At 49.3% G+C, this 27,604-nt stretch overlaps 2 protein-coding genes across 2 annotated transcripts in view; one reads left to right on the top strand and one right to left on the bottom strand.

The window, feature by feature from the left end:
- The window catches only part of DKK2 (dickkopf WNT signaling pathway inhibitor 2), a gene marked incomplete at both ends in the record, with an annotated part of 85,454 nt that overhangs the window by 32,927 nt on the left and 24,923 nt on the right, over positions 1 to 27,604 (top strand). The gene's annotated exons all lie outside the window — the stretch shown is intronic.
- On the bottom strand, positions 9,812 to 10,977 carry LOC311182957 (abl interactor 1-like; the record flags this gene model as incomplete). The annotated part of the gene is given in 3 exon segments (XM_084252121.1): positions 9,812 to 10,274; positions 10,409 to 10,866; positions 10,870 to 10,977. Coding segments are annotated over 3 exon segments (1,029 nt in total).

The following is a 27,604-nucleotide window of genomic DNA, read 5'->3' as shown; positions in this document are numbered from 1 at the left end:
GTTTAAAAACACACGTACTGCATATGTGTATCTGTCGTAAACACCTTTGTAAAGTCGGTCACATCTAGCACATCCTCATGGCCCTGCCGCCTGCGGTGGCCCAGGCTGCGCTTGGAGACTGCGGTGCTGGCCTAGGACGGTCCACAGGAAGACAGTGACTTGTTGACAACACAGAGCTGAGCTCCGGGCCAGGCCATGAGTCAGGGTCTTGGTGATTCCAGCATCTGTCAGCTTTCCCTGAATCCTCTTCTCGCCTTCTTGTCCCTGGAGACCCCGGCGGCAGCCCACTGGAAGGTGTGCCTGTTCGTGCCACGGGCTAGCGGTGACCCCACCTCCAGTGCCTTCTTTGTTCCTCTGAAAGTTTTTTAAGCTGCAAAACGACATACTTATAATAGGATCGATGTGTGTGGCGACAGAATGAGTTGGGATTTCGTTGCTGATAGTTTCATTTTATTTCTGGTAGCCTTCAATATGACATACTATTTGATGTGTTCTGGTCTGGACTTAGCAAATAAACCGATTTCTGCTTGTAAATGGGGCACAGGGCAGGTTTTCTAAGGTATAGCTATTCACCTACGGCTCATGTTAGGAAAACGTGACAAGTGTATTAAAGCTCCCCTTTTGGGAAGTATTGCTGATGCTGTATAGAGCTATTACTCCTTTTACATCAGAGTCCAGTGAAGAGTTAATGTTACTGTAATATTTGAAATCACTTTTTACTAGAAGCGCTGAGTTGGCTGAGACTGGCTAGCATCATTTCAGAGCTGGCTTTTGGAGGGAACCTGTAGAGACTGTCCTCACCGACGGCAAAGCGGCAGATGTACCTCTCTGCCCTTGTCTAACCCGAGTGATTACAATCACTTGACAGAAAAATGTGGATATGCTTTAGGCCATCTTCTAGAAGAAATATAAGCGAAATAACTGGTTTGAGGGCCAGATGGAAGGCTACCACACTTTGAGATTGAAACAGAATGGACCAGAAGAATCAGACCGTTCAAAATAGATGACAAAAACACGATTCACTCGTATGGTGGAAAAACAGGATGTCCCAGCAGCTGAGCAGCAAGGCCCCTCCCCACCTTGCTGCTGCGCCCCCTCTCCCCTCACCCCGCCGGGCCCACGCTCCCCGTACCCGTGCCAGGGGAGCGCCTGCCTTGCCGGCCGGCCGAACTGCTCCCAGGAAGGCTGCCTCACCTGCCCCTCGAGTGCTGGGTCACCCTCGGTCCCGAACAGTCCTGACAACGCTGAGACTGTAATTCTAGAACCAGGAGCCCGGCATCAGCCGCTGCGCATGTTCCCCGTTACTTCCTCAGAAGAGCACGACGGACCGGCATGACCGCAGCCTAGCGGGGGCCATTTTCACTGAGTAGGTACATTCAGCCTGACGCAATTTGGTGGACCGTGAAAGAGGAGAAGGAACTGTTTGAAACGAAAAGGACAAGTCGAAGGCCTAATAACAAGGCTCAGAATAACTGACTGACTACGCCTACACCCCTGATCGCTGGCCTGGACGTTCATCTCAGTACATGTGAGACCTGGAGAGTTTTGAGAAAAAGGTTCAGGACTTAAGTCACCAGGACTTTTATCATGGATGCTTTGGTTTGTGGACTGAATATGTTTCTATCCTCCAAAAACTTGATTTTGATTTAAAGGGCAAGGACATTTTTCAGTTCAAGCGGCAATGGAAAAACTGAGCTGCAAGGAAATTAGGAAATCTCGCTCTCCGGGGGCCTAGAGAAGCTCGCCTGTCCCCGTAATCTTGCTGACACTCCTGGTGATCTACGGTACCTCAGCTGAATCTGTCAGCAGCCTGGACCGTCGGTGACTATAACCTTCACGGTCCCACAAGCACAGCCCCTGGCTGGGTAGACGCTGACGAGCACTTCACACGTTGAACAAAAAACTGAAACCTTTAACCAGAAAGAATAGCGAGCAGCTTGAGGTGGGGCCATTATTCATTCAGCCCTTCACGCACCTGGGGCATATGGTAGCTCCATTTTTAGTGTTGTGAGGATGCTCCACACAGCTCTCCACAGTGGCTGGACCAGTTTGCACTCCCACCAGCAGTGCAGAAGAGTTCCTTTCTCTCCACACCCTCACCCGCATTTGTTGTTGCTTGTTTTTTGAATATGTGCCATTCTCACTGGTGTAAGATGGTATCTCATGGTAGTTTTGATTTGCATTTCCCTGATGACAAGTGATGTTGAACATTTTTCCATGTATTTATTGGCTATTTGTATTTTCTCTTTGGAGAAGTGTCTTTTTAGCTCTCCTGCCCATTTTTTGACTGGCTTGTTTACTTTTTGTTTATGATGAGTCATGTGAGCTCTTTGTAGATCTTTGTGATCAGTCCCTTACCAGTTGTGTGGAGGGCAAACATTTTCTCCCAGTCAGTGGGGTGTCTCTTTGTTTTGCTTATTCTCTCTTTTGCTGTATAGAAGCTTTTCAGTTTGATGTAGTCCCAGCTATTCATCTTTTCCTTCACTTTCTTTGCTTTGGGGGATGAATCTTTACAGATGTTACTGAGATATATGTCCTGTGGTGTTTTGCCTATATTTTCTTCTATATATTTAATGGTTTCACATCTTATGTTCAATTCTTTTATCCATTCCGAGGTGGTTTTTGTGCATGGTGTGAGGTAGTGGTCTAGCTTCATTCTTTTGCATGTGATGGTCCGGTTTCCCCAGCACCATTTCTTGAACAAACTGTCCTTGTTCCAGTGCATAATAAATTCTCAATCTTAATTTAACATTTAATATTACTAAATTCTGGTACCAAAAGTGAAAGAAATTAGATTAGGGGATATTAATATTGCAGGCAACAGTCCCATTATATGTGTGTGTGTGTGGGGGGGAGAGAGAGAGAGCTAATGCTGTTAATCTTATTGTTATCTATAACCAACAACGTCAAATTACTATAATATTCCAAATTACTGTAATATGCTAGTAAAATTACTATTATATTCTATAATAGGCCAAACTTTCTGTGGTATAACAGTATCTGGAAGGTCCTTGAATAACTTGATTTCATTATAATGTTGATGAGGAAAAAATTCCCGGCCAGGGTTGAATGAAATGACGTTATTCAAGGCTCCTGTTTTGTTATTTCACTTAAACTTGCAGTTTCCAAGGCCCTATTGTGTGGATGGCAGTGAACACTTAATGCATTTTACCAGGTACCTGGCAGCGCAGAGTTGGCGCACGTGCCGTGTGGCAGCACTGGCTCTCCCGCCAGGTGTGCGAGGTCTTCCTGCAGGGATGCCGGCACCGCAGAGCAGCAGCCAGATGGGCTAGCAGAGGGTTAACCCGGGAAGTCTCTTAGCGGGGTTTTCTTATTCGCCCCAGGTGTCGCTCTGGGTCTTTAAACAGTGCCTCAGTGCTGTGCTAGAAAAGAGAGAAAGAGAATTGCTCTCCAAGCCCCAGATTATTATTTTTTTCTTCTGTAATACTGGTTCACCCGGGATGACCCACTCTTGATTTCAGAATTATCATAAACTTTACTTGTGACGTTGTAATGAGGATCTTGCGTGTGTGTGTGTGTGGGGGGGGGGGGTGGATCTGGAAGACTTCTGTGAGGCAGGACGGTGTGTCTACTTCCTACCAAAACTCCTCAAAGGACCCGGGAAGGGACCTCCCGGGGACGTCGCAAACCTCAGGTGTGCGGGGCCCGCGCTGCTCCTCAGACGTAGTGGCCACGCGGGGACCCGCACCGCCAGCGGCGACCCCCGCGCGAGGCCCTGGCCGCTGGGGGAGGAGGGGCCGCTGCGGACTGGCTGGTGGAGAGGCGGCCGAACGTGGTGTCTGCTGGCAGTTTCCAGAAACCACGAAATGCGCTTCAAGTTCTTCAAACCAAATGACTTCAAGCGCTAGATAAGGTTTCAGTGCATGATATTATTGTGCCGTGGGCCTTTTTCCCCCTTCCAAGTTAATATCTTTGTTTGGATTTTGGCTGGGCAAGTTCCTTTGTTGGTCAGCCACGGTATTTCCATGAACTCAGAAAATTCCCCATCCCACAGCTCTCGCCGGGGTTCTCCCCGCCCAAACAGGACAGATAACATTAGCAGGGGGGCGTGAAACATCTGAAATTAAAATTATTTTCCCACACTTCCGACCCCTGGTTGGTGAACAGCGCAGTGTTCGTCACAGCCTCTCTAATGGAAGCACTAAACCTGGGAATACTTTCCATTTTAACTAGGAGCTAAATCTTTATGCCTTGGATTAGAAATCGTTCATGGATTTCAAAATATAAAGGGGCCCCAGAGCAGTTTCCAAGATGACTGTTTGATCTTGTGACATTCAGCCGGCGATCGTAGCTGCCAGAGTGGAGGGGACTGAGGCTGGTGCTGCAGCCCCCTTTCACCCCTGCCGCTCAGTCACCACGAGGCCTCGGGCCTGGCCCCGTAGACCAGCCAGCCTGCTGTCCAGCGGCCAACGTGGCCACCAAACATCTACTAGCTGTGAAGCCAACTGGCCTGGTGGGCCCCGTGGGATCACTGCGTGGGGAAAGTCAGCTGGTACTGACGTGGAGACTAGAGAAGGAGTCTGCTGGTGAGCATTTTACCAGGGGTCAGGCCTGGGCGAATAGGTCCTCCCTATAAATAACGCCTTCAGGTCCTGACCACAGCCCAGAGAGTCGTTATTTCTCAGGCCTCCCCTTGCAGGCGCAGCTCCTTTAGACGGCCCTCCCGCAGAGACACTGTGCTAGGAGCACCACTCCCGCCCTGGCGGGCCCTGGCGAGCCAGGCCGGCGGGCAGAGTGAGCCTGCCCTCCCGCCGCGCCGGCCTCTGGCTGGCAGAGGCCCGGAGAGAGGCCCGCGCCGGGTCCCCAGGCTCCTGGAGGAGGCCCCCCCAACCCAGGCGGCGGCGTCCTCCGCAGAGGGCGGCCCAGGCAGGCAGGCAGCAGTGGCGGTGGCAGGGGCCGCGCCTGCTCTGAGCGTCCCCAGGCGTGGCTCAGGTGGCCCTCACGATAACCTCACGAGGTACATCCTCGGACCTCCTAGGTGGAGGTGGTTCTTCCGCGCCAGCGCTGTCTCCTCCCGCCGACCGCCATCTCGGTGGCCAGCTGGCCGCGCCGGGGCGCCGTGGGTGCCTTGGCCCGAGCTGACCGCGCCTCTCCCTGGCGGAGGCGTCAGGCCGGGCCCAGCCCGCTGCCCGGGGCGGCCTCTTGCTTTGACCCTGGGAATGTGGGGGGCTCCGGCTACGTTGTTCCACCGCCACCCTCGTCCCCTTGACCCTTTCTCCCGCGAACCTCCGGGGCCACAGCCTGTGCTGCGCCCGCTGCTTGCTAAGTGTTTTGCTTTGTGGAACGAGCTCTGCCTGCGCCCCGGGTACTGCGTGGGCCGCTCCGGGAGCTGCCCCGCCGCCTGCCAGACGCGGCACCGTTTCCCTGAGGGCGGCCAGGAGTGGACACTCGGGATCACTCGGTATTTCCATTTCGAGTTTATTTGGGTGCATTCTGGTGGCGTCCACAGCGGCCGTCGCAGCCGCCCCGCGGCGGGGCTCGCGCGCCGCGCCCTCTCCACGGCCGGGGCCTCTCGTGCGCGGCCTCCCGCGGCCCGCGGCTCTCGCCGGGCCTCACGGTGGACCTTCTTCTCACGTATCGCCCGGTGAACTGTCTGTTCAGACCAGCTGCCCGTTTATCAGGTGGGTGGTTTGTTTTCCTGTTGTTGAATTGGGCAACTTTTTTATCTCTCGGGGTGACGCTTGCCAGTGATGTAGCGGGTGTCTCCTCCCGGTCAGTGGGTGTCTTTAATGAACGCATGTTCTCTTTGACCTTGCGAAAGCTTGGTAATTTGAGGTGACTCCAATGGTTTATTTTTGTTTCTTTCCCTCGCCATCCATGCCAGGACACACATCACGAATATTTTCTTTATTTTGCTCTCGCAGGTCTCACGTCTGGGTAATCGAGCCGCTGGAGTGTGTTTGGGGCGCGGGATGAGCCAACCTTGTTCTTTCACACGTGAACCCCCACTTGGCCACTCCCCTTCCCGCCGTCCGCCCTGCTGCGTCCTCGTGCATGAAGCGGTGTGTGTGTGCGGCTGTTCTTAGGGTTTTAATTTGTTCCACTGATCTGGGTATCCATTTTCATGCCAGTGCCACATGTTTAGAGTATCATTGCTTTATACTAGCCTTGACAGTCAGATGAGTTGATACTTTGTTTCCTTTTTTCTCAAAATTACTTTAGCTATTCAAGGCTCATTATGTTTTCACATAAATCATTATTTCGTGTTCTGTTTCCTTAAAGAGCATCTTCGCTATCTTGATGGAGTTGCGCGGGATTTATGAACTCCTGTGGGTATCGACTCTCCCTGTCACGGCCTTGGGCTAGCTTCCTCTCTCCTTATGGCACCATCTCCCTCCTTTAGTGACATCTTGTCGCTCCCAGAGTGCGGGCACTTTACCTCCTCGGTTCAGTGAACCCTGAGGCGTTGCTTCCTGGTGAAGCCATTCGGAAGGCAATGATTTTCTTAATTGCTTTTCCGTCTCATTCATGTCAGTGATCTAGTGTATGATCCTTGTGGTCTCTATTTCATTTTTTCTGCTCTTTTTATTATTTCCTTCTTTTTTTACTAACTTTGTGTCTTCTTTATGTCTCTTTTTCAAGTGGCTTTAGGTGTGACGTTAAACTGATGATTTGGGGTATTATAATTATCCTTCCTCATAGGGCCGTTTTCTTGCTGCATCCCAACCTCATGCATTCTGTTTGTATCCTTGTTTTCCTTAGATGCAAGGTTTTTTTTTTTTATTTAATTCCCTTTTATCCAGTAACTATTAGGAAGCATATTGTTTAGTCTCCAATCATTTATAGTTTTCCCTGTTTTTTGTTTTTTGTTTTTTTAATGGTTGCTGTCTAGCTTCATGGCATTGTGGTCAGACAGCGCTTGGTGTGATTTCAGTCTTTGTAGTTTTAGTGATAATTCACTTGTGTCCCAACATACGGTTTATTCTTGAAAATATTCCATGTGCACTTGAAAAAAAGGATAGCAGGACTTTGTGGGTGCAATGTTTTGCAGATAATTATGAAGCCTCTTTAAGGCTGTTTTCTTATTTACTCTTTTCGTTGATCTGACCGTAGCCTAACTGGCTTAATTCTCTTGTATTATTGGTGTGTTGTGGTCATTATCTCTTTATTTTTGTTAGTATCTTATGCTTGCTAATTCCTCATTTGGTGCATATATGAGTGTTAGTTCTTGTTGCATTAGATCCCTACTCATCATGTCTCTCTTATTGTTTTTAATTGGAAATTTACTTAAGTATTTTTTCTGTCTTTTTTTTTTTATTACCATTTGCTTTTAGGATTGTCTTCTAGCCTTTCAACACAAGTCTGTCAGTAAGATGAGTTCTCTGTAATCAGGTTCCAAAAGTTAGACTTTGGTTTTGTATCTATTCAGCGCCCTATAGCTTGTGTCTGGTGAATTCAAGCTACTTACATTTAAGGTGATTATTGAAAGTTGTGTTTTGCTTAGGTTTCATGTCCTTTTCTTAGATGTCACTCCTGTTGATGGTCGTGTGACGGTTCTGCTGATACTCGAATGTGAAGGACTATTTGTGTGGCCCATTGGATGGTCTGATGGATCACATTGTTCTTGCTCTTTTTTGTTCTCCATAGTATGTCCTTTAGTCATGTTACCTGTATTTGTTGTTCTCTGACTTATAATAATCCCTTTACCCCTTCTTTCATGTGTGGCTTGGTGTTAATTCTTTGAGTTAATGCTTTTTCTGTACAGCTACTATCGTTTCTTCAGTCTTGAAGTTCAGGCTTGCAGGACAAAGGATTCTAGGCTGGAGATCTTTCTTTGTGTACTTTAAATATCTCCTGCCTGCAGGAGTTTCCCTTCTCGCCTGCAGGATTTCAGTTTCTACTGGCTGTCTAATTGGCGTTCCCCCAGAGGCCCTCCTTTTCGCTCCCCGTGAGTCCTGCCGTGTGCCTGCCTGGTGTTTATTTGGGACTTTGGGTCTCCTGGATCGGGGCGTCTGGTTTGTCTCCCAACTGGAGGTAGTTCTCAGCAACTGTTTCTTTAAATATTGACAGTGTGTTTTATGCTTTTCTCTGTTTCTTCTTCCGGGACCCCCATGACACAAACGTCATTTCTCTTCAGGGTGTCCTAAAGGGCTCTTGCACTATTTCAGCTTGTTCTTTTCGTTGATCTGTTTGTGTGTTCTCCATCTCCGTGCTTTTGAGTTCACCAGTCCTCTTCACTGCTTGCGTCTGTCTGCAGTTGAGGCCTGCTGCTGTTTTAACGTGGCTGTAATACTTTTCTGATCAACGAGTTGTCACTGTAACAGCCTCCTACTCTTCTCTGTTCTGTTCCTAACTGCATCTGGTACTGGCCGATCTGCTAGAAACTGCCCCCTGACCTCCTCCGCAGGCAGGCCACACTTCTCCTAGCTGGAGGCTCCTCTGAGACCTACTGGTCAGCATTTGTGAGCTGTCCTGGCGCTTCACTGTTCTGTCTCTCTAGGCGGTGGTGGGGCTGACCCTAGAGGATGACCCTCAGCACCTGCTGAAGTGACCAGAGCACTGGCTCCAGCAAGGAGCGGTGGCCAGAAAGGAACTGAGGGGGCGGGCACCAGAGCCGCCTACGCGGCTCCAGAGGGGATACGATGGGCACCAGAGGGTGTGGCGGGATCTGCAGTATCCTTTCCCCTCGGCCTCAGCCTCAGCCCATATAGCTTCCTTCCGGCCTCCTCTACAACACACCGGGTGCAGTGGGGGGCACAGGCTGGATTCAAGACGGCATCTCTGTTCTCATTGCTTTTCCAGCACAGAGCCTCATGCTGGGGGGGTCGACTCCTTTGCTCTCACCCAGTTGTCTGCTTAGTCTCGGTTTAGGGCCCTGGGTGGTGGGAGTGGGTGGGTGTGTGGCAGCTGGTCAGAATAACAACATCGGGCTGCAAGTAATAGCCTCTGCTATGAGGGGATGTGGTGACCCGGCCTCGCCGTCTCTTCCAGTGGGACTCCATCTGTTCTATATTGGGGCTGCAGGCTCAAGTGAGTAACCGTCCTTCCGTACCCCTGCTCCTACCACCGTCTCCAGCAACACACACTCTGCCCTGGGTGCCAACCCTGCACCCCTCTCTCCAGCACAGGGCAGGGTCTCAGTAGGGCCCAGCATGGGTAAGTGCCCCCAAGTCAATGACTCTAGAGGACTTTACTCTCCATGCGGGCCCCTCGCCCCAGCTCGTGCGGTATTGCTGCAGACGCTGTTTTAAGAGCGTGTCCTCCCTTCCCTGCACACGGATGCTCCCGTCGCCGCTGCGGTGTCTGCCCAGCTTTCCTGGACAAGAAGGTTTTCCTCTTCCCATCCATGTTTTAAATGGTCCCTACTCTGTTGTCCTTTGAAAGACTCCATCTCACAATAGCCTTATAAAACTCTGAGAAGTTCTGCAGTAGAGAACCTTTGTTCTAGCCAGCGTATCCCAAATTTATTTTATTTTTTTTTTAAGTTTTCTGATTTTAATATTAGTCTGACATAGCGTTAATCATGCTGCACTGAAACATGTTATGGTACAATCTGAATCATGATTTGTTAAATATTATACCCCACACCCCAGAATATTTAGGCTGGTCATAAAGTTAACAATGTGTAAGTATATAAGCATAATCAATTATGGACAGCGTCTTGTAAAAAAATTGCTATTGAGCAATACACAAACTGCCTCAAAGATTTCTGCTTACAGGTAGACATTCAACTATACCAGTAAAACAGCATGTCCTGAAATATGGGAACATTTTAAGACAATTCTGTTAACCATGATAGTCCCACAGTATGACTGAGTAAGAATAAGAACCTACTTTAGAAGCTAAAAATTTAATCAGTATAGTGCATGATTGACTCAACATAGTTCCCAGGGAACAAACCAGTCACTCGACTGCAGACTCCTTCATACCAGCCATCGTCATTCTTCTTTATAACATAAATGATTGCACCCTCCATAAATGATAGCTCATCATCCTTGTCTTTTGTATAATCATATATTGCCACAACTTTCTCAGTATAATTCTTGGGGGCCCAAGCAGGATCCCCATCTGCATATGGATCATTATACTGAACTACTGCAGCCTCCTCATCTTCATAGTCCACTGGAGGTGGCGGTGGCGGTGGTGGAGAGTCATCAAACATAGGAATGTCATCTGGTGGAGGTGGTGGGGGGGGAGTTGGACTATCAGCAACTGGTCCAATAGTGGGTGGTGAAGGTGTAGGCACGGCAATGGGAATGCCAATACTGCTGCTTCCACTATTTTCTCGACTTCCACTTCCTCCACTACTTCCACTGTGTGTCCTCGGTCTCTGATTTAAAGAAGCTGTCCTGCCTGGACTATGCTGACTTCCAAGTCTAGCAGGACTTGTCATGTAGTCATTAGGAACTGTTGGGGTTTAACAGGCTCCAGGGTTTTATAAGGAGTATTCCGTCCCAATGTTCCCCGACCTGACATGGGAGGACTCGGTGGTTTCTGAGTAGGAGGATTTGTTCTCGACAATGTGCCAGTTCTTCCAAGCTGGTTATTTCCATGCTTGACACCATGGCCCACATTATCCAGAACTGTATAGTCAATACGTTTCCGAATATACCTTACAGGGCGCTCCATATTTGCAGGTGCTATTGTTTTGTGAGTTCTAGATGTATTCTTATTTGTTGTCAATATACCAATCTCTCTTCGAGCCACTTTCTCTTTATGAATATCCACAGTCTGTGAGATATGATTGATGGATGACTCCATTCTCCGGAGCTGAGAGGCCTGGATGTCCAGCAACTGGAGTACATTGTTGGCCAATGCATTTATTTGATATGCAACACTGGCTAGGGATTGGGTTGTGTAGGCTTTGGTCTCTTCTAAAGCTTTTCTCTTATCTGTAGCCTGTATTTAGTTGTTCTCACAGTAGTCCGCGACCCGGGTCAGGTTCTGGTAACTCTCTATCAGCGCCCGCTTGCCAGACGGGATCTCCTCCTCTAGTAACATCTGCAGCTCTGCCATTTTCCACCCCTCTGCATCGCTTCCTCTCGCGTTCCCAAATTTATTTTAAACGCACGCCGCCATTTCCATGAACACCTAGCACCATCTCATGAAGCACAGATTGACGATTGCCGGTCCAGACCTTCGGTAATAACCTGAATCCAGGACCAGATATGGGCAGATGTTTCCTGTCCAGGAGGAGGATGGGGGGCGGGGAGACGGGGTGTAGCTCCAGCAATTCTGGAGACGATGCTGGAGAAACTGGGCTCAGGTGCGCAGAGCTGCATTCCAGGTGCTGATCAGCAAGTGGCTGCCAAGGCAGGGAGGGACGAAGGCAGGAGTCTGGCTCTTAGCCACAGGGTGGGGATCAGCCAGAACCCTGGCATCCCCACTGTTTCCTCCTGTAAAGCTCTGCCTGAGGAGACGCTGGCTCCAGGACTTAGGGCTGCCTAGCCCTGTGTCTGTCACCACTGCTAACGCACACACGTGTTCCGGGAGATGATTTTACAGCATTTGCTTGTAAAGCTGTTGGTATTCCACTGCCTGTTGCTCATCTGACTCTGCAGGAAGGTGCCGCTGATGATGTATGCTCAAAATTCAGTTTATTTCTGGCGCTAGGGAAGTCATGTCAGCCTAGTGGTAGGACAACACTAAGGGGGGGATACACGGAGGCCATGAAATTGACCAGGGAGGTGATGCAGCGGATAGATCAGTGGGGGAACTGGCTTGGGGGTTCAGGAGCTGAGGCTGGAGGCTGACTGTTAAGCAGGCTACAAAATGCTTGAGTTTAAATCTCAAAGATGGAGGGAATTGGGAAAAATATGGATAAAATAAATTCTGGTGTGTGCGTGTGTGTGTGTGCGCACAGATGAGTGCACACGTGTGAAAGTGTACATGTGCATTACAGGCTAGCACAAAGGTGTGGAATAAATTGTAGCCAATGGGGTCTGGGCGGCTACTGCAGTAACTTTATCCGGCTGCATGAACTGCTAGTGGAAGCGAGGTGAAGGCAGGTTACATTTATGTTCTTTGGAGGTTATGCCAAGATTTGGCAATTTCAGTAGGCCAGGCAGACCCTGAGGGCTCTTGGGCAGTGAGATGACATGGAAAGTGGGGTCCAGGAAGATTCCCTTCGTGGTTGTGGGGCAGTCGAGAGAGAGGGAGGAGGCAGGGCCCCCCGCAGGCACAGGCACTGCAGTGGCATGGAGCAGAGGTGGGCGGGGAGGCTGACTTGGTGTGGGGGGTGAGGACTGCTGTGGAGGGGCACTGGCCTGCAAGCCTGGGGGTCCTGATGCTGAGGGTGGAACAATAATTAGCTGTTAGTGTACCTGATGTCCCATATGCCAGTGTCGCCGACACAGTGAATGATTAGGAGTCATATAAATGCATCATTTCCAATAAAAGGAAACATTTATTTTAAAAAATTGTTTTCACAAAGAAATTTCCCCAGTCCATTGCAAGAAAAGGAAATATACTCTCTCGTAATTTTGGAAGTTATGCCAATGATTTTTCCCAAGTCACGGTCCCCAGGGATCTGTCTTGCACAAATTCTGTGTTCACACAGACAAAAAATAACAATGTGACACCTAATTAATGTTAAATGTTCCAGTTAACATCCTGCCTTCAAAGCCCCCGCTATGGTTTCCCTTTCCTTGTGACTGCCCTTTTCTTCGCCATGCGCAGAGGGGACAGGAAAGGCAGACAGGTCTTCACTTGAGGCGAGTGTCCTGTCCACTTAGGCTTTCTGGTCCTTCTCCAACCCGGGCGTGCCCGAGGAGGCTGGCCGAGGAAGCGCTTGACCACTTGGCCTCTGGTCCCCAGCTGAGCGTGGCTGTCAGGAGAGGCTGCCGCGTGGCAGGATCCCATTCTGCACAGCCCCTGCAGGGACGTCGGGGGGTGGCCTGCAGTCAGCCATGAAGGGAGCATTTACACCGTGGCAGTAGGCACATGCTACGGGTCTGGGTTTTCCCGTTTGGAGAGTCAGGTTACCTGCTCGCCCCCAGAGGGGTGTAGCTGCAGGTGGTCCAGCCCAGGTTCTGGTGCAGAGCCACAGGCGTGTGGCGGGCCCTCTCCCAGCACAGGATCGCTCAGGTGTCTGTAGTCGCTGCTTTCCCTCGCCCCTGCGGCTTAAAGGACAAGGACTCCTGTCCTGCTTGCCTCCCGCTAACTTTGTGGAATCCTGTACCACGTGACGAGGCAATGCTCGCTTCCCGTGGCCGGTGATGACCCAGCTGCCAGCACCGTGAACTGAGGAGCTGGGGATTTTCATGTAACTAAGCTAAAAGTAGTTAAGATTAACAATTAAAAACAGAAATAGTTATAAAACAACTTTCCACTAAGCAGAACTTAGTTTTGGTGGCACTACAGTTTAGGATGGAATTCATCACTGGAGTTGAGATGGGCTGTAGATGTAAAATACAGATCAGATTTCAAAGAATCGACGGGGAAAACATTTTAAGAGTAGCGGCTTTATATTCGTTACTGGTTAAAATATACTGGATGTGTCGGGTTACCCTGAATCTATTTTTAAGATTAACTTTATCTGCTTCTTTCAACTTTTAAATGTGGTTTCTAGGCTATTCTGATTTCTCTGTGACTCCCCCTACTGCACAGTCCTGCTCTGACCCAGGCCCCCGATGCTGTGAGCAGCACCTTACCCCCTCCCCGCAAGCACATCCGAAGGGGGCACCCGTCTCCTTCCGGGACTCGGACGGACACCCCACCAAGGGCAATCGTGAGTCACTCACTTGGTGCCATACGCGTTCGTCACCGCCGTAGTGTCAAGGAGCAGCCGCGGTCTTCTTCCGGGCGTCCGCTCCAGGCCCCCAGCTGGGCCCCCCTCGCTTCCTAAACGGGCTTCAGCGGGATGCTCCTCGAACGTGTTTTCTGGCTGGAACTAATGTCTTTAGTGATCATATGCTTTTATCAGACGATTTTTGGTTACACGTTGCAATTCTACTTCCCCAATATCCCTGAGAGACAGGAAATTTCGAAGTCCCTCATTTTACAGACCCGGAGCCCGAGGCACAGAGAAGCTGCCCGCTCAGGGCGCTGCCGGGGAGCCCAGATGCCAAATTCAAGGGCGGGCGGGCGTGCTGAGTGGCCCAGGCTCAGCCTCGCGTGCCCCACAATGGGCCTCCCTCACGCCAGCGCAGTTCATATAAAATACAGGGGGCAGGGGTTGTTGACTATGTACTGGTTTTAGACCTTTCCTTGCAACGTAGGTGACCACGATCTCTCAGGCCACCTTCCACTTCTTCCTGGCCCCAGGCTAACTGCTGCAGACAGGCCCAGAAAAGGCCACAGCTCACAACACTTCTGCGGAGAGCTGCCCGCATGGGCCCTGTCAGAGCCTTGGCGCGAGGGAGGGCTGAGGTTGGGTGCAGCGTGGGCAGGCTGCCTTCTCAGCCCCGAACTGGCCAGAGTCACCTCCCACCTGGGGCCTGAGCTGGAGCACCGAGACCAGGGGTTGGCCTGGCTGCCCTTCAAGGACACAGTGGGCCCTCGGCGCAGTGTGCCCAAGCCACAAACGGAACGAAGGTCCTCGACCTTTGGCTTTAGCTGTCTGGGTGCGCCCCCAGCTTTGCCCCCTGTCTGCGCATAACGGGCGTGCACTCTGAGGAGGACATTCTTTATGGGGGTTGGAAAAGGACAGTGATGCGCGCGTTAGCACTTGTTGCCTTGGGCGTCCTGTATCCTCCCTTGCTAAATGGGTGTGAAAGAAAAGCTTTTTTTAGTGCAGGGAGGGCTCGTGCTCGACCCCACCTGTGGCCTGGAATTGCGCGCAGCTGTGTGTCACTGCACACGGAAGGGGGGACAGGACCGCGGCCACGGCAGGGGCCGTGCTATCCCCCTTGCTTGCAGCCCCCGATGCTGGCGCAGGACGCACACTCCCCGGCGCGCTGCCCCGAAGCCAGGGACGCCCCTCGTCCGTCCACGCTGTGTTTCTGCCTGCCCCCAGACAGGGAGCTCGTGTGGAGACGCTCTGAAACCAAGCAGGCGGCGCGACTAGGGCTGAGAAGCAGAGCTGGGAAGGGCAGCCTGAGCCTTGTCCCTGGGCCGTGATGGTGCCCGGCCCCTGTCCCTTTCCTCAGCCGCCGGGGGAGAGGAGCAGCAAGGCAGCTCGGGTGGACGCCGCGCAAAGGAACGCTTACCCGCTCGTCCAAAGTGGCTCTTTGAGAGGAGTTACCGTAAAGATAGGAGGGAACTGAGAAAAGTCAAGCCAAAAAGTGAGCTGGGCTTCAGAAGAGTATGACCCCCTAGAGCTCAGGGTTCCGGAAGACGAGGCCCATGGGGCTGTGACCGGAACAAACGCACCCTCCACCTCTGCACTCGTGCTGCAAGACCCCGCCAGGACTCTGAGGCCCTTGGTGGGGTCCCGCGTCCCTTCCTTGGCCACGGGGCGACGGGCGCAGGCCTGAGCCCCCAGCGTGCAGCCATAGCAAGTGGTGGGCTAGGGTCTTAAAGCAGCCGTTAGGTTTCATTAGAGATGAAGCATTTTATGGACTCTTGACTGAACAGTGACTGTACCGTTCAAACCATCACTGACCTTTGCTTATGCCGTAACTACAGGAGTAGATGCTGCCACTACAGGCGCTGCAAGTGCCTGGAGTTCGTAATCCAGTTCATCCTTCCCTCCTGAGATGATCATGTTCTTAAAGAGCATGTTACACACACACGCACACACGCACGCAGCACTCTGTTAGCTTTTACTAAAGGGTCATTGTAACAATTTGCTATCTAACTAGATGGAGATATATATGAAAACAAAATAAGTAGTAATTATGTCCCAAATAGTTAGCATGCGATTATTTAATTCAAAGTCTGCCTTTGCTATTTCAAACATAAGCCAGCAATAAATCCCACGCCATCTATTTTAGTTATGGTAAATCATAGTCGTATGTGGTCGTGATTATGGCTAATTGTGGGATTAAAGGATTTAATTTTAGAGGATGAATGAAATATACTCTTGTTGACATTTATGCATGACAGTCTGGGACAATAAGGGGAGAGCTAACAGCTATGCGATATAACCCCCTACGGAAAGAATAATAAAGAACATTTAAATCAAGGATTCTCACTCATCATGACAGTTCTGATGATTCTAGAAGGCTGGGCTCTCCATATTTAGAATGTACCAGCTGCTTCGAATCAGGGAAACTGTGGACCCTTCTTAGGGTCCACATGAGTGAACATGAGTTCGCTGATGGGTGTGTGTGTGTGTGTGTGGGGGGTGTTTGTGTGAATCCATCTCTCCACTTCCGTGCAAACAAAAAAATCTAGAATGCCTCCCCTGCACTGTTAGCTTATAGAGCAGTATATTCCTTGGTAAGCTGCTCCTCCACACTAAAATCGCCCTCTATGCTGAAGTATGAAACTTAAAATGTTCTTTAAAATAGAACATCAATAGAATCTCTTTAGCCCGGGGTCTGAGATTGCTTATGGACTGCATGACAACACCAGGAACTTAAAAGGAAGTAACTGGATATTTTTTAAACTTCTGCTTTCACTTCACAACAACTTCTTCCATTAAAATGAAGCAATTAGCACGTCAAAGCAAGTCCTCAAGCAATTAACTTAAGACCCAAAGCTATTTCCCTCATCTGAAAGCTTTACTAAAAGGCAAAATAATTTTACATTATGCAGAGGAGCCAGAGTAAGCCCTCTGCTTCCTTAATGCATCTCCAGTATGAGGAACTCTCATATAGAGGTCGCCAAAACTTTTCACAGAATTCTGAAAAAAAAAAAAAAAAAAGAGCTGAAGGGAATTAAAAACGGTGCCATTTTTAATTGCACTGTGTGCAGTCCACTGTGGCTATTCCAGCTATTGCAATCTGTAAATATCTCACTGTTCACTCACTGCTTCTGGGCCACCTTTAGGGGCGATGTTGAGGCTTGGCTGGCTGGGATCTAAACCAGGTCCCAATCAGACACTCATACTGAATACTGCATGTTCATAGCTTTGTTTGAGAAAGATCTTTTTCCTCTGTTCCACCATGTTTTAAAATTAAATATTTTGAAATAATTGCAGATTCACACACAGTTGTAATAAACAATGTAGATCAGGTGTACCTTTTACCTACCTCCCCTCAGGGAAAATCTTGGCCCACTACAGTGTAATATCAGACCCAGGATACTGACAAAATAAGCCAAAATACAGACCATTTCCCTTCCATGGGGATCTAGCACATTGGCACTCACAGTTCTGTTGACCCTAGTTTTGTCATTTCAAGAGTGTTCTATAAGTGGAAGTGTATGGGGTATCCTCTTTTGGGAGTTAATCTCTATAATACCATGTAAGTTGTTGTATGTAGCAACAGTATTTTTTGCTGCTGAGTAGTATTCCATTAGATGGCTATACAGGTTTGTTTAATTATTCAACTGTTGGAAAACATTTCAGGATTCCCACCAGTTTTGGGCTATTAAAGCTTCTACAGATAATTACACATAAATATTCAGAGCAGCATTATTCACAACAGTAAAAAGGTAAAAACATCCCATATATACAGAAATAGACGAATGGCTAAGCATCATCTGGTATGTAGATATGGAATATTACTCAGCCTTAAAAAGAAATGAAATTCTAACACATGTCACAATATGGATAAACCTTGACGGCATTATGCTAAGTGAAATAAGCCATAAACAAAGGACTTGTATGATTCCTTTCATATGAAGTACCTAGGAAATGCAATTTCAAAAAGATAGAACATTAGCTAAAGTGCGGATGAAGTGAAGCAAATTTTATGCAAAAAGGCTGTACATCCTTACTTCCCTCTCCTCCTCCTTTCTACTAATATTTATTTGTTTATTTATTTATTTATGCATGCATGCATGCAAACAAGCACTGGGTACAGTCAGAAGCGCGGGGGGGTGGGTGGGTAAGAGAATTCACCAGAGCCAGAGCGGGAGCAGAGCTAGCCCCGCGGCCGGGGATCGAACCAGCGCTGCAGAGGCTGCGGGCAGCTTCACAACCCAGCGCTCAACCACTGCGCCACCGGGGAGGCCCTCTACTAATATTTAATGAATACGTGGGAATAAATTTCGATAAAGTAGACAGTTCTTTGTGAAACAGGGAGAAGATCAGTAAATGAAATAGTCACAGATTGGAATGACCACCACTTTATATTGCTGAAGATATTCAAGATTTAAGATTTAAGATTCAGGCTTTAAATAGGATGGGGCAATGCCTTCATTTCTATACTTGCCTTTCATGATTTTAAACTAAGTAATGGATAAAATAGAATATTTTATATATAATAACATGTTACCAAGAAAGCATAGTAATTTCATTATCAGTTCAGGTCACCTGGTTTTGTTCCTGATTCAGGCCACTCCCTCCTAGATCCACAGGGCACAATTTGACTTTGCTCTGCGTCCATCCGCTTTTTCCATAGAGGCTGACCTTCTGATAATCCTGGAGTCAATCCATTCTAATTTTTGAGCACTCCTGTGCCACATGTGTAAATGAAGAGCGGATTCTTTCCCCAAGATTGCTCTCCCGGTCGGGCGGCACTTTGAGGCAGGGGCTAGAGTCCTGGTCTGTGTCCAATCCTTGCTTGCTTGTGTTACTTGTTCTCTATGAATGTGGAGATAATAATGTTTACTACTTACTGTTGTCATAGGGATAGAATGAGACCATGTATATCAGTTTATTGAAAAACCAGTAGAGTGCTGTGTTAGTGCCCGTCTGGAGCACCCTGAAATACCTACATGTCTCCAAGGGGTCCCACAATAGCCACTAGCTCTCACTGGTAGCACCACTGAAAATGGCCCCAACACCTGCCCATATATTTGCCTGTACACCTAGAATCTGTTCATCCTGTTGGTGAAGAAACACATGTTGTGTGCACACTAGTTTACAAAGAAAGCAGCATGTATACCTCATGTCATCACAGAACATCATGCAGAATAGAAACATCAGAATATGTGTCTCCAAAAAGGAAAATACCAAAAGCTCACAGAATTATTAGATGCTATGCTTTCGGTACGAGATATCTAGTGTAATGCTGAATGAAAGTCAAATTACGCAGCTTCCATTAGCTTCACTTTGTGCTAGACAGCTACAATATGTGATACAGTGACCACAGCATGCAGAAAAGTTAGTTAAGAAGTTTAACTAAGGTTAAAATATTTGAGCGTAAGCATCAGAACTTAATTTTTTATAACATCTGGCTTGTTACAGCAAGCATACACCCATGTCTATGTACGTAGGTCTGTATCTCTCTTTAACGCTATAGGTGTGTAAGTAGCAGCCACATAACCATGGTTTGTCTTGGAATCGTAATACTGGCCTTGGAACGTGCAGAGTTTCAAATCTCATGGACAGTGAAACAAAGGAAACACGGGTAGCCGTTACAGTGGTTTGTCAACATTACAACTTGCAGCGTGCTGACAGCATTCTCGACAGAGGCGTCTCTGTAACGCAGGGGATGCAGCAGCAACTGCAAATGCCTCCCCCCCAACAAAATCCCACGTGTGGGTCTGGGCATAAGGGCTTTCGGGCTTACGGTAGCAAAGCAGAGTGGTGGCCTCATGAATCGTCCCCTCACGCACGTCCGCGGCGAACCGTGGAGGCCCTACGAGCCAGCACCCGGAGGCCGTGAGGGAAGAGCACAGGCAGGTGCGGCGTGGGTGCAGGGCGGCCGGGCCACTCCGCCTCTGCCGAGCTGGTCACACGCGTGCAGGGCCCCGGGTCTGACAGCAGCACTGCCCGCGGTGACCTAGGCTCCGGCGAGGCTGAGCCGTGAGCCTGTGATTTCCAGCAAGTGGCTTAGTTATGCACACGAGGACGCCTCACTGGTGGATTTCTCCAGTTACTAAATCTCGGTGGTAGTTATAATCCAAGATAGTTTTTGACTTTGCCCAGGATACAGGATGCTTCCTCCACTTTTCCTGTCCTTGAAAAAATGGTATTAAGTATTCTGATTAGAGCTCAAGGCATAGGTAAGATGTGCGTTTTAGAGCCAGATGAACATACCTTCAAAGGCCGACTAACCTGTGTGGGCTATGTGTTTGGTTTTTGAACAACAGACAACAATATGCACCCCGTGGGGTGGTTCTCCGTGTTAAATGAGAGAACAGATGCAAATCTGCTGAGGCATGCATTCCTGGCACCTTTTAGCTGGCCACACCCCCTCATCCTCCAAAACCACATCTCTCCATCCGGAGTTTATAGACCCTAAAATTAATACCTCGGAGTGTTTTATCGAAAATTCTTGCTCATTCATAGAAAAAGAAGGGAATAACTACTGACTTACGGGCACCGATAGGAAAAGTCTACAGGTACTTTAAGCGTATGATCCTAATCCTCAAATGAGCAAATATCCCGTCTGGCAGCTACTATTGTAAACACTAGGCCGGTGCTTTTCCTAATAACCAGGAGGAGAAAAGTCCTCCCTTCCTTCCATTGGCTTCACGCGAACGCCAGCGCCTGACGAACACGTGCCTTCTCCTCCCTGCAGATGAGCACTGTTTTGCTTTGCATGCAATAAGCAATCAAGAGTCATCTGCTTTGTCCCGTTGAGGACTTTCACTGGTAAACTGAGAAAGATGACAACACAGAGTCGGCCTCCCTCATCCAGGGCTGAGCCACAAGCTCCAGGTAGCGAGGACCGTCTAGGTAGAAGTGACTACTCTTTAAAAAAAAAAAAAAAAAGATTTATTTATACAAGCACTGGGTACAGTCAGAAGCGCGGGAGGGTGAGAGAATTCACCAGAGCGGGGAGCAGAGCAAGCAGACTGATGAAGTACACCACTGAGGGGAGCAGCGGGCGGCAGGAGAGGTCTGCGCGCCATGTGGGACCCTCCTCCGGTGGCCGGGGAGCAGCTGGGGATCGAACCAGTGCCGCAGAGGCTGCGGGTAGTTTCTCAACCCAGCGCTCATCCGCTGCACCACTGGGGAGGCCCAGAAGTAACTACTCTTACACGCGTACGCCTGGCTTGTTCACGGTGGCAAAGACAGGAAGGTTGGGAAGCAGAGAGGGGGACTGAGAAGGGTCTCAGTGCTCACACCCGAGCACTGAGACAGGCCTCAGTGCTCGGGTGTGAGAAATGACTAGCGCTTTCTCCTTGGAGTTCCTTGGAGTGAGCGCCATGCGGGACCCTCCTCGGTGGCGGGGAGCAGCCGGGATCGAACCGGCGCCGCGGAGGCTGCAGCGCAGCTTCACAACCCAGCGCTCAACCGCTGCGCCAGCGGGGAGGCCCAGAGTTAACTCCTCTTACACGCGTACTTCTGGCTTGCTGGCTTGTTCACGGAGGCAAAGACAGGAAGGCTGGGAAGCAGAAGGAGGGGGGAGGGTGGACGGAGGCAGGTCTCAGTGCTCAGGTGTGAGAAATCACTAGCGCTTTCTCCTTGGAGTGAGCGGACTGCGTTTCAGCCCGCGAGCCGCACTGGGGATGGGTTCCCAGCCTGAGGCCCTCGCTCCTCAGACCCCCTTCGCGCACATCACACACAGGGGGTGCCCTGGCGTAGTGCCCTCAGAGCACCCAAGGAAGTGTCTGGTTGCTCCATCTGGATTATTTTCAGGGGTGGAAACGAAAATAATGAGGATCCTAACTGGGCCACCCACTGCAAAGTGAGGGTGACCAAGTGAGCCAACAGAACCTCTAATGAGTGTTTACTCCAAAGACTGCATGTAAACTACTTCCAGACTGATGTGGTGCCAGGCGTAGGGGAGCAGCCCTTGCAGTGTTCTCTGTTGGTCAGCCGCCAAGGCATCTAGGAACAAGGGAGGGGTCTCCTTATTAAACATATCAAGAATATTACTTTCAGACAAGAAGAATGCAAAGAATTGATCAAAGAAAGCTATAAAATAGATGGAAGGCTCTGGAAATAAGTAATAACAGTGTCATTCATGTTGTGCACTGGGGAGCTCTTGCTTCATTAAGGCATTCTTTTTATCCAGAGGGCCTGAAAGCATCTCTAACATGAATGTGGTCTGGCCTGCATCGCAGGTGCTCGGTGATCTTGGGCGGCAACCTCTGCCCTGTCCCCAAAGTACCGTTAACCTTCAAGTCCTAAGCAGAGCACAAATCTTTTGTTGATTACTTTTGAAACACGTGCCGCTGACTTTGGCTGTCTAGATGATCCACACAACAGCCACAGTATAAGGAGGAACATAACCTGGTTTCCTTTTAAGAGAAAGAAATCTGTGCTGTGAAGACAGCTCGTGTCTGCAGGGAGGCTCCCTCAGTGCCTTGGAGGCAGCGTCTGTGTTTATCCTGACTAGAGGCCTTGCGTATCTATCTCAGACTAATCAGATCCCCCAGAGGCGGCCAGTGCCAGAGCACATTTACAAGTCACAGTCTGTGTGCGTTTACCCCAAGAAAACCTGACACAACAAGAAAAGGCTCACAGCTGTGATGAACGTCAGTGCCAGGACAGGGGCTAACGAAGATGCCACCCACACGGATGTTGACTTCTAAATCGCACCACTGAGCGAAGCGACCCAACCCGCACAGCCTGGCAGCCTGTGGGTGCAGAAGGCCTTGAGCAGCGACGGCCTTCGTTAACTAGACCTCAGCCGTAGAAATGAGGCTGGACCTCAGCTGAGGTTCCACGAAAGCAAGAGACTGCAGCGCAACACGGGGCAGGTGTGCCATGGGACAAATGTCTCATCATGGCGACGATGCTGGTAACAGTAGTGACTCAGGGAGCTAGAAGGGGCCTGGGAGAGGAGCTGCAGGAGACACACAGAGCAGACATGTCAGGAAATAGGCGCATTTGCTTCTGAGCTTTGGGCTTACCCCAGGGACTTCAGGACGTGCAGGGAGACACGTGGAGTCAGACATGTGGAGGCGCCTGCGAGATGTGGGTGAGAGAGCTCTATGGGGGGGCTGGCAAAGGTAGCTGTTACCTTGATTTGTACGTTGCTTTTGCTTCTTTCCTTCCAGAAGGGGCCCCTGCTGCCCCTTTCCTAGGGGCAGGGTCCCTGCCAGAAGGGGCACAGATTTGTGGCAAGCTTTTGGGCCGACCCTGTTTGGCTGGGCATTTACCCACGGGGCAAAGGGTAACCTTGCGTGCTTCATTTGGAAACTATATTCCGCCTCCCCTCCCGACTGCACGTGAATCCTATTAAAGTTCTTTTCTATTGAAGGTCTTAGGCCCTAAGAGAGTGCTTTGTTTTCATGTGGCCAAGAGCATAACCCATTTAGAGCAGGCAAGTTTGGGGGTCTCAGGGTGCCCCTCAGTGGCTCTGCTAATGGAGGGAGCCTCTGGAAGTGCCCTGGCTGGCTGGCATGCGCTGGGGAGAGTGGCCCGCACTGGAGCCGACAGGTCCGAGCAAAGGCAGGGCAAGGGAGGCAAAGACCATGAAACTGCTTGTTAGGGTGATTCGCTCCTCAGTGAAGACAGAAAAAAGCGAACACCAGTCTCCTCCAGGAACCTGGAGTCAACCCAATTTCAGAGAGGAAGCGGGCTTGCTTGTAGGTCAAATGCTGTCATCGTGCGCACTTCTCCCTTACTCTGGGGAGTGCCTCGGGGTGCTGGTTATGCTTCTGTGAAACCGGAGTTGGCAGCGTGGGAAGGGGAGGAAGAAGAGGACCACATGCGTGACTTGAGGGAGTGTCTTTTTATCTTCTCTGCAGTGGGGGAGTCGGCAACAGGAACCCCAGTCCTCTGCACCTGAGGGACTAGACCCAGTGCCAGCTCTTGCATTTTCTATAAAGCCCACGGGTGATGGTGATACCGGAATGGTCAGGCCTAGTCTCCCAGCCAGGAAAGGATCCCAGGCTGCAGGGCAGCACTGAGCCCCGGCCACGAGACCCCCACGGGTTGGTGTCTCACGAAGCCGCAGCAGGGACTTCGCAGACACTCAGGCAAGCAAGCGAGAAGAGGCAGGTCAGGTTTGTTTAGAAGAAAAAGTTTATTGAAGAGGAAAAGAGCAGAAATAAAGTGGGACTCCCAGGCCAGGGAACCAGGCCTGGGAGGGGCAAGGAAGCCAAAGTAGAGTCGTGTCTTAGGGAATATAGACCTTTTTCCCCTCATTATTCTAAAGCTGCCCGTCTCTTTGTGATTGGTCAGTTCTCGGCTGTCTCACTCAATTTGCTACTGAGTGGGGATCTTCACGTTCCTTATCTAACAGCTTTCTCTTTCCCCATTAGTTGCATCTTTAAATGTATGGCCCAGTCTTCTGGATGGGCATCCCTGCATTGAAGTTAAACAGCTGCCCTTCTAATGTGACCGTAAATTAAACCACTCTCCATTTCTCCAATCTCCGCCTCCCTTTACCACCTGAAGGAAACCAGGACCAGCGTTAACAATGTTGTCCTTGGTCCTGGCATGTTTGTTTTTCCTGATGGAATGGGTTACTTTCCCTTGCTTGTCCTTATCTCTGAAGCCTCCCTAAATTTTTCAGAGGTCCCCTCCTGCACTATCCCGAAAACTGCCTAATAACCCTAGCTTGCCCTGTCTCAGTGGCAGAAGGGGAACCCTGCCAGCACCAGGGAACGCCCCGCACGCCTTGTGGGAAGGGAGACTGTGGCCCTCCCGCGCCGTCCACCTGCGGGCCACGGGCTCCACCATCATTTTCAGAATGGAAAGCGCTCCTTGCACTCGTCCTCTCGTTCTCAGTCACAAGAGCGCCTCAGCGGCCAGAACACAGTCTGAATCCCCGCTGAGCGGCCTCTTCTCCATCCCACCCTGCTCTCACTTCTGGATTCTTCCGTGCTTACTTCCACCTTTCCTCAGCACGGCTTTCCCTTCAACAACTTCACTTCTAGGCAGCCTCCAGAGCTTGGCTAAAATGCCACTTTTGGTTTGGGGGTACATTTTCTCTGACCCTTCTTCACAGCCAGGTTCTCCTGGCACCCATATTGAGAACAGGCCAAGCTCATCCTAGGCAGGTACCCACCTCTGCTGCACCGAACAGCAGAGCCTGGAGACCAGCCATGGCCTGTCTGCTCCAGCAGTGGGAAGCCAGAGCCAGCCCTAGCCATGGGCTGTGAGAAAAGCTCAGGGTCTCTCAGGGGAGGGAGTCGGCGAGTGAGTTGATGAGCAGCTGAGGGACTTCCCCCTCAGTAGCAATTCTTGTCCCTATCAGAGATGGTAAAGCTTTAGGTAGAGGAGTCCCCTCTTGAAATGAAATCAAACCTGTGGACATCTGTACGCACAGATGCACGGTAGGAATGGACATGATTCTCTGAAGGCAGTTCCTTGTTGTGACCTTTCTTCTACTCTAGAAACCAAAGGCTAAAAGGCCTGGTAGTTCTGAGACAGCCTCCAGAGGATGATGACTTCCAGGCTCTTCATTAGCATGAGTATTGTTTAAAAGAAAAAGCCCAGAGGCTCACAATATGTGCTTTCAAACAAGCCTAGTTGTGAACAATGGTCAAGATATTTCGTTTACTTCCTAACAGATGAGATTTAAATAAAAAACACACACACATTCTTGGGAAAATTAGAATGGTTGAAATTAGAAGGGATGGAGAGTTGGCTACTAATGAGAACCCCCCAGGAAACCAATGAGGTTGTGAATCAGTTGCAGTGTTTGTGATTGGAGTTTACGTTAAGGCTATATACAGTTTGGCCTCCAGTGCATATTCCCACAGATTCCACTGTGCCAAGGTTTGTGAAAACAAGTAGTTTCTTGAAACTCACTGCATGTTTTTCTTTAAACTCAGACTATGATTCAGTTTGAAAATGGTTATTATTGCTGCAGTGAAAGAACTGTATGCCACTAAAGCCAATATTTTATTAGAGTATATTAGCTACTGTTTTGTTTTGCCTGTTAAGTTGCTATTTGGTCATTATCTCATAATTTTAGTCACCTTACAAAAAATAAATGATGAGCCACGCAAGACTTACTATATTTAATCCTAAATTCATTTGAAATAGGTAGTTAAAACTCTTCACTTTGCCCCAAACTATTATTTCATTTTTTTACTGGGCTTCAAATACCACAAAGAGTGTCTCAGGGGTATTAATATTCTTTGTGTTATAGAGCAACCCCGATATTAAACGGGTTCCTGGCTGTGGGTCCTCACCCGCGCGCTTTAAAGGGACTTATGAATATTCTATTACAGACACACACAAAAAGGTTAATAAAAGGTTTATTTACAAGAGGAAAGGAAATAAGAAAAATGTACAACTCAGGGAGAAAATAGGGAAATAAAGTCTTTCATGCGTCCTACCCAATCCGACGACCTGGAAACCCAAAGTCACTCTCAGAGCTGGCCGGACGCTGCGAGCTGGTGGAGAGCCAAAATGGGGTCCCGCAAAGCCCACGTGTCTGCCTTTTCTATCCACCCAGCTGCTTAACCCCACCCTCAGGTCCCAGCCACCTTCCCTTTGGTGGTGGTGGGATCTGGAGTTCCCAGTGTCTTTGGCTTTGACCTGGGGTGGGGGTGGAGTACACAAAGCCTATATGGAAATAGCTTTGGGACATCCTTTTCCCCCTAACAAAAGCAGTCCCTATCCAAGTTTCAATGGTGTTTTTCAAAGACACAGAGAAAACATTATTGACATTGAGATTGAACCACAAAAGACCTTGAATAGCCAAAGCAATCCTGGCCCCCAAAATGGAGGTACCACACTCAGAGCAGTTTATACTGCAAAGCTATAAATCAAAACAATACAGTACTGGAGTAAAAATAAACACAGAAGCCAACAGAATAGAATCGACCCAGAAATAATCCCCTTCTTAGATGAGAAAATCTAAGAATGGAGAAAAAGCATCTTCAGCAAAGTCTTGAGAAAACTGGACAGCCCTGTGCAAAAGAATGAAACCAGGCTAGTATCTCACATCATTCACAAACATTAACTCCACATGCCTTAAAGACTTGCATGTAAGACCTGTACCGTAAAACACATAGAAGAAAACATAAAGACAAGACACTCTGCAACATTAGCTTCAAAATGTCTTTGGTGATTTGATTCCAACGACAATACAAACAAAAGCAAAAACCAAAAACCAGTGGGATTATATCACACGCAAAAGTTCTTCACAGCAAAAGAAATTATCATTAAAACATAAAGACATCCTGCTGAATGCCAGAGGATCTTTGTGCATCATGCATGTGAGAAGGTATTGTTATAGGACAGGGAGAGGGGCAGCCCAAACCCCCGCAAACCTGCCTATTCTAAATGGGTTCTGCCATCCGCCGCATCAACACAAAACATAGGAGACTTTAATGGGAAGGAACTTTAATAAAACTAGGAAACAATACAGGTAAGGCAGAGTCCACTTTCTAAATGAAGCACCCAAAGTTACCCGTCCCCTCGTGGGTAAAAGTCCATCCAAATGGGATCGGCCCAGAGCAAGGCCCCAAAGCCTGCCACAAGTCTAAAGCATCTTCCAGTGCGGACCCACAGAAAAGGGTCAGAAACTACCAGACAAGCCCGGAGGGAAAAGAGCAAAATCAACATCAAAATAAAAACTGCCATTGTCACCTCCCCACGGGTCTCACCCACCTCTGTGTCACCCAGTCCACGACCAAAAGACAAGCTCAGTTTCTTCACGTGTCTCTCGCTCCATGCGCCTCCTCCAGGTCTCCTGGCTCCATCCTGCTTCCGTCCTCAGTCTCTTCTGCAGCTTCTCCTCTTCCTGCTCAGCTCCACCCTCCCTTGGGTGGGGCAGGGAACCTCCCCCTTTCCTGGGGACCACCCTGTTACAGTATTAACATTCAAGATCTACAGTGAATTCACACA

The sequence above is a fragment of the Talpa europaea genome, assembly GCF_964194135.1.
Source record: "Talpa europaea genome assembly, chromosome: 13".
NCBI classification, from domain to species: Eukaryota; Metazoa; Chordata; class Mammalia; order Eulipotyphla; family Talpidae; genus Talpa; species Talpa europaea.
This window is presented reverse-complemented; position numbering and strand designations above follow the sequence as displayed.